We start from the raw sequence: 6,874 nt of genomic DNA, 5'->3' as shown, positions 1-6,874 counted from the left end.
CCACAGTTGAGTTAGGGCTTCTGTATATTGCCATGATTAGTAATTTATCATTCTGATGGAGCTTTACCTCTACCATAACTGCCTCCATAGCTCTAACTTCCTCAGGCATGTCCGGTTCCCCAGCAACTAGGTTACTTCTGACATGTACTGCAACACCACATACTCCATCCTTCATTGCATTTGTGTGCACCGTATAACCTGCTATTTGTAGATCTGCTGGTGACATTTTGAATCTTGAGTTTTTCGGGTTTGTTTCTGTTGTAACTATAACATCAGGTGCCTCATTATCTATCACCGCAAGGTATTCTGCTTTCTTGTTAGTTAGGCAGTCAATGTTGGTGTATAAGACTTTAATGTCTGACTTTTTTCTGCAGTTTGTTCCTTGGTTGATGTTTTCTGATTCTAAGCCTTTATCCTCCTTATTTGGAGGTTCCACGGAGGGCCCCTTACTCGGTACTTCCAGTAGCCCTCCGTTTCTTGGTTTTTTTCCAGATCTTTAGCCTCTTGTACTTTTTGTTTCAACAATTCTCTTTCTTCCTTGTTAAGGTCATCACATACGCTGATGCCTCTAAACATTTCATCTGCATGCTTTAGCTTCTTGAGTCTGATCATGATTCTCTTCTTGTCATCTTTGTTCTGTAGTACCACTTTTAGGGGTCTCGGTGTTGATTCATTCTTCTTCCCCAGCCGAACTGTGTTTCTAATGTCAATCTTACCCAGTTCTAGTGGTTCAGCGAACAGCCGCTCAGCAAACCTTGTATCATGTATCCCTCTTTCTTCTGCATTTGTTTGAGTTGGCTCAGGTACTCTGTGGATGATTATATTCATCTCTCTATTTTCTCTATCCCTTTCCTCTGTTTTGTGTTCAGCTATGGTCTTTTTCACAATTTCCTCCACCTGCCCGGTACCGGTTTCTTCCCGTGGCTTTGTCTCTTTTGTTGTACTTATTTTCTCTTCAATTTTGTCAAGTCTGTTTAGGATATTCTCCAGGATGGCATTGTTGTCTTGTTTTTCTTTCCCCCTTTTCAACATCTTATGTAGGTCATATATGTAGGATATATGTTGTTTTCAAAACAGATTTCTTGATATTCCATGCACGAAACGATATTTCTATGACATATGGGATCTTGGATCCATATTTCAAATAAGGCCTTGCCAATTTCATTCCTTCGTTTTGGTTACTGAAACTTAACACATTTTGCTGCATGTAGAGAAAAGAAAATACTCCATATAAATGGCTAAATATGTGTGTGTCATGATACAGACAAATTTGATAGAACAGTATAGTAATTTCTAGCCACGAGCCACTATAAATTTTAGAGGGGGTATAATGCCGAGTAGTGACTGAAAATGAGATGGTTGCCATCCCAGAAGCATATGTTACAGATTCACAGGCAACTGAGCAAGGATAACAATCAATCAATCAATCAATCAATCAATAGTTTGTATGCAAGGATGACCCAAGCCCAAAAATGCGTTTTCCCCATTTTTTTATAGCACCCTTGACTACAGCTTGCATGTATTGCAAGATTTAAGATGATGGACTACATGTATACTTGGAACATTATAAAAAACACTGCTTTTTGCTGGACAGAAACTTTCAGCAAGAGGCAAGGAACAGAAGTGGTTTACGTTTTAGGTAGATTTTGCCAGATGAAGGTAGTTATCATCATCATCTTCTGCCGCATGTCCGTGTTTGCAGAGGCAGATCATCATTGTTCTCCACACTCTGCACTAGTATACATAACTGTACATGTATGCAGTACTTTAAGTCCAGCTTCTGATGTTTGTATTTCCCCCATGTAGACCTGCGTAAGCAGGCCCGTCAGTTGGAGAATGAGATTGACCTGAAGCTGGTCTCCTTCAGTAAACTGGGCACCAGCTACTCCAGCCAGGGACATGTACAAGACTCAAGAAGGTAAAGGACAAGTGAAGGGTCACAGGTTTGATAGCTTCCTTTGCAGACTTTGAGCGGGGATGGCTTTTATTTGGGGAAGGTTGGTTTACGATTTTCAGTGCCTCAAGACGGGGCAGAATTATCTTCCATAGCAAACTCCCATCCATGGCAAACTGCTTTCCTTGGCAAATTCCCTTGCCCAGCATGAGAGAACCTAGCCAATGTTGAAAATTGCAAACCAGCCTGACACCTCCCATCCCTACAATAGGATAAAAGCCAGCCCTGCTCAAAGTCTGCAAAGAAGGCTACAAGTCTCAAAGTTTGTCTCTACCTTTAACGCTAACTTAATTACATGCCATATATTCTTACAAATATTACCCTCTTCAGCTTGACATGTAGCCTGACTAACATTATGCTTCTAGCGGCCAACCCTACAGTTAGCACTGGACAGCAAGAGATTGTATATGTTAGCAAGGCTAGTATAGATACACTCTTGGTCAAAAGCTATGACAAATGTTGTTATAGAACTTAAACCAGAGGTTATTGCTATGTTCTTATTTCAGCAATTAAATCAATATGGTAATGTATGCTACTTCAAGATGGTAATGTAGGGTACTGGCAACTATTTAAAATTTATTTTGTACAGGGCAGAGTCATCACCATTGCTGGGGAGTACTAACAGTGAGCACATGTTTGAGACCATGGCTTTGGAGATAGAACAACTGCTAGTGAAGGTAACAGGGAACCATCTTTCATCATACATGTATCTACATAAAATTTCAAGTACACTATGTACAGTTCAGGATATGTAACCAAGCACAGAATTGGATCTGAATCAGGTTGTAAAAGAGCACAAGTAGATGGATTGAAGTTATACATGTATTAACACGTTGATTTTCGTATTGTGACTTGCAAATCATTTCAAGCTTTTATAGGATACAGCAATAGACTAGTTGGTAGAGCATTCGCTTTGTACATGTATACTGTAGGTTGCTGGTTTAATTTGCAACGCAGCATAGTTGTTCAAAGCTGTGACTATCAATATCATCATCTTCACTCTGTTTTTTCTTACAGCTGAATGAGGTGAATGACAAGATGGCAGAGTACTCCCAGAATGGAGGCATCCACACCAACAACCCCTCCCTCATGCACACCCTCCAGAGACATCGCGACATCCTCCAGGACTACTCTCTCGAATTCAACAAAACCAAGACGAATATTTCCGCCTACCGTGACCGCGAGGAGCTGCTGGGATCCGTACGCCGCGAGATTGACAACTACCACAAGGGTTCGTCCGTTCAGAACCGAAGAACGGACTTGCTTCTCAAGGAGCAGGAGCACACGCGGAGCGCAGACAGAGTCGCTGACGAGGCGATAAACATCGCCATGGCAACCAAGGAGAATCTTATGGGGCAGAAGGGCATGCTGGGAGGAATCACGACCAAAATGAACACGCTAGCGAAACGTTTCCCAGTGATTAATAACCTCTTCCAGAAGATAAACTTGAGGAAGAGACGGGACTCGATAATACTGGGCACTGTGATAGGTGTCTGTGTGATACTGTTGCTGCTGTATGCCTTCCGCTAATCTCTATCAGATAGAGATCTTTCATGTCATATTGCTCTCCAGCTAAATAATGTAAATTCATTCATTTTTGCCATGCTTTATTTCGTATACCGTTTCTGAAGTAGTTTCTGTTGTAATACAATGGAAAGACATTGATAGTATATAGACTCAGAGGTCACTGCATAAACAAAATCACATGAAAATCTAAAGATTTCCATTCAAAAAAGTTGAATGTTAAAAAATGACTGTAGTAAAGATATACATTACACCTTCCTAATTGCGTTAAATTTTTCTTGACCTAGATTGTATGTAATAATATTAATGTAATGTTTCAGTTTGCTACATGGTGAAAATGTTGATAAATTCAATTTCAGTTGAAACAATAAAAGCACACAATAAAGGAAAGCACAAACATTCACTTTCAGATGAGTGAAGATAAATAGAATTTCACTAATTATATCATATTGAGGTGTGCTCAATAAAATTGCTTGGTGCAAGGGAAAATTCAACTATTACACAGATAGAACACAGGTATGGTGAGAGGAATGTAAATGCAGAGGACCAGTTTATGTTATATATTCTTTATAAAGTAGTGAATATATGTGCAAAGAGTAAGAAAACATCATTTTGTTTAAAGCCATTTATCTATGTAAATGTCATATGTTTTCAGTCATCTATTGTGGTGGGGGATGAAGAATGTATTGAAAAAAAATTGAAGATGTGTCTTTGTGTGAGTCTTTGCTTTGAGTCCATGTGATGTATCACTGTGCTTACATGTGTGTTAGGGGTGGGTACTGGTTTAGGGCCGGAGGTTAAGATCAAGGCTGGACCTAATATTCTGAGAAAAGTTGTAAATGGGTAGCCTCCATAGCAGGCTCCTTGGGGCCTTTCTCCATCCTTTTTTTTGCCCATACTTTTGCTGGCCATTTCTTTTTGCACATGGTTACTTGACTATTGGTACCGTAATGGTCCAAAAAAGATGCCAATTTCTAACAGTAATTGTACGCCCTCAAACTCAAATAATTATCCTGTGTATGGCCACTTCACCATGAATTTAAAACCACCGTGAACATTTTCCATGGTAGTAAGAGACTACGGTGTTTGGTGCTATTGCGAACTTAAATCCCTGTGAACTTAAATGCATTTACAGTACTTGATTTGAGGGACCTGTCAGGGATGAGGACTCAATACCTCCAGGTTCTGAGTCAACCACCCTAACCAAAAGGCACACAGTGTTTTTAAAAATCACATACAGGAAAGTAAGACAAATGAACAGTTCTGCACCTTATTTATTTACAGGTAGAATTGTCTTGGTCATCATGTACAAAATCACAACCACCAACTCCCAATTTCTGCATCAAACCTCATACAAAAATTAATCAAACAGTGTACACCAGGAATTGACATGTAAGAAGCCACAGTGCTATTATAATAAGACATTTTGTCGCTGATATGGACCTTGCAGGTTTCGAGAAATTTTACTAGCAATGTCCCTCTCCCAAAAAACAAAAACTATGCAGAGAATACAGTATTTCATTACTTGATGGGCATTGGGTCAGAGTATAATAAGATTGGAGTCATTATAATTAGCTGCATCTGAAGAGCTAAACCTGGTTCTACACCACAACATACTGTACAGCTTCTCATGGGGACCATCCAATAATACATGTGAGGGGGGCAAAACAATTCATCGCTCATGAAGTCATAATGATCATTTCTTGTGACCCATGACTATGCTATCACTTTAGCATGTAAAATCATTGGATTGCAACAATCCCCTTACATGCATCAGTGAACAAACCCCAATGAGAATGCATAACACAATACCTTGTGTCTGTACAATTAGGGTAGGGCTGTTACATTACTCTGACCAGGACAGGGTTGATATGATACAGAGCTCTCTCCTACGTCAATCAATTGCATCCAACTTGACAAACAAAATTAATATTTCATCACATTTTCATCAAGCTGTGAACAGAGCCACGTAAGTTTTACAAGATTGAATCCATTTGACAGTTATGCCAATAACAAGCAGAAACAACTATTTCATTGAGGGTTCCAATTAAAAAAAATGTGTGCAGTCACAAATCATAAAACATGCTTCAGTGTTTAAATGGACACAGCACTTTTGCCTCTTACACAGTACAGCTCTATAATGGTCAACTGTGGGGGCTGGGAAATTCTCCAATCATGGTGATTTTCAGTGAGAAAATGAAATGATAAGGGATTCATATACTTAAAATTCAAAATATTCCATTCATGGAACCAACAAGAAATTTGCACCATCAGATTTTTCTCTCAAACTTTGGCTCGGACACTCTGCGAATACAAATCTATGTTTAGTATGACAAGGTTGTAACAAACTTCACACTGCCAATGACTATGATACAAACCACAGTTGGCTTTGTAAAATAAGCATCAAAATGTGCTAGAAACAGATACTATTATACATTGCCAGTATGATTCTGCAAGTATTCAAAGTCTTTATTCCTAATATAGACCATACACATGTTAAGGTTTAATGCAATAATAAGTACATGAGGCTGCACTAGTTTAATTTCTTGGTTCTCGGCTTTTGGAAAAAAAATAAAGGTGGGCCAAATCAACATGAAACAAACATCTTAGAACTACATGCTACCGCAGAAGTCACAAAGTTAACATACAAGGCTGGTTAACTTTTCAAACCAAAGATTTTTTAACTTTTATCAAGTTTTGATGCATTGGCAAATGGAAAACCAGTCCTGTATAACTAGGAAGAGAAGGACATTCACCAAATGTTGGTACCAAAATGAGCATTTTCCCTTCTCAAACTCCATATCTGTGCCACACTGGTGCGGCACGTTCCGGGCATTAGCTTGGCACTTTGGGTACCTGTGCGGCACCACTTGACTTCCCTGTGGACCTTTGTATTGGTGCCGCACCAGTCCTCCCACAATTAATCATCATTTATCATGCAGGCTAGCAGGACTGCATGTCCCTGCCTGGGTTACATGTCAACTTCTTCCCTGGACAGGGGGTCAGCAGGGGGTGGTCACACCTTATTAAGGTCTGCCCCGCTGCCTGGGGCTGCCCCAGCCACATGTGCCACTGGCTTGAATTACATGTATCAAGGCAGTTTAGAAAATCCTACTACCGGTAGTATTTCTAGTTGTCCAAAAAGAAGGAAATTAGAAACTATTTGTAGATGGATGTCCTTTGTTATGGTTTTGTTTTGTTTGGTCAAGGAGAGTGAAGGAAAAAAAACCCTCAGCATTTTAAGGCATGCAACATGTACATGTAATGATGTATGCTAATACTGGAGTCTTTGACTTTATTTGTTGTACCCAGGCAGTACAGTAAATGGAAGGTAAATATTCAGTTACATAATTGCATCCATGCAGTACAACCTTGATTGCAATTATGCTGGTGCAG

At 39.6% G+C, this 6,874-nt stretch overlaps 1 protein-coding gene across 2 annotated transcripts in view; it reads left to right on the top strand.

The window, feature by feature from the left end:
* Positions 1 to 4,173, top strand: part of LOC118426009 (Golgi SNAP receptor complex member 1-like) — a 7,079-nt gene extending 2,906 nt beyond the window's left edge. The window contains exons 2-4 of one of the 2 annotated variants that reach the window (XM_035835221.1): positions 1,807 to 1,918; positions 2,544 to 2,631; positions 2,972 to 4,173. In XM_035835221.1, coding sequence (XP_035691114.1) covers positions 1,807 to 1,918; positions 2,544 to 2,631; positions 2,972 to 3,484 — 713 coding nt within the window. In that variant the 3' untranslated portion in view covers positions 3,485 to 4,173. The remainder of the gene's footprint in view (positions 1 to 1,806; positions 1,919 to 2,543; positions 2,632 to 2,971) is intronic. The other variant, XM_035835222.1, reaches the window with a different exon arrangement.
* The last annotated feature ends 2,701 nt before the right edge of the window (positions 4,174 to 6,874 follow it).

Source organism: Branchiostoma floridae, chromosome 11 (genome assembly GCF_000003815.2).
Source record: "Branchiostoma floridae strain S238N-H82 chromosome 11, Bfl_VNyyK, whole genome shotgun sequence".
Classification (NCBI taxonomy): domain Eukaryota; kingdom Metazoa; phylum Chordata; class Leptocardii; order Amphioxiformes; family Branchiostomatidae; genus Branchiostoma; species Branchiostoma floridae.
The sequence above is the reverse complement of the archived record's forward strand: the minus strand, read 5'-3'. Positions and strand labels throughout refer to the sequence as shown.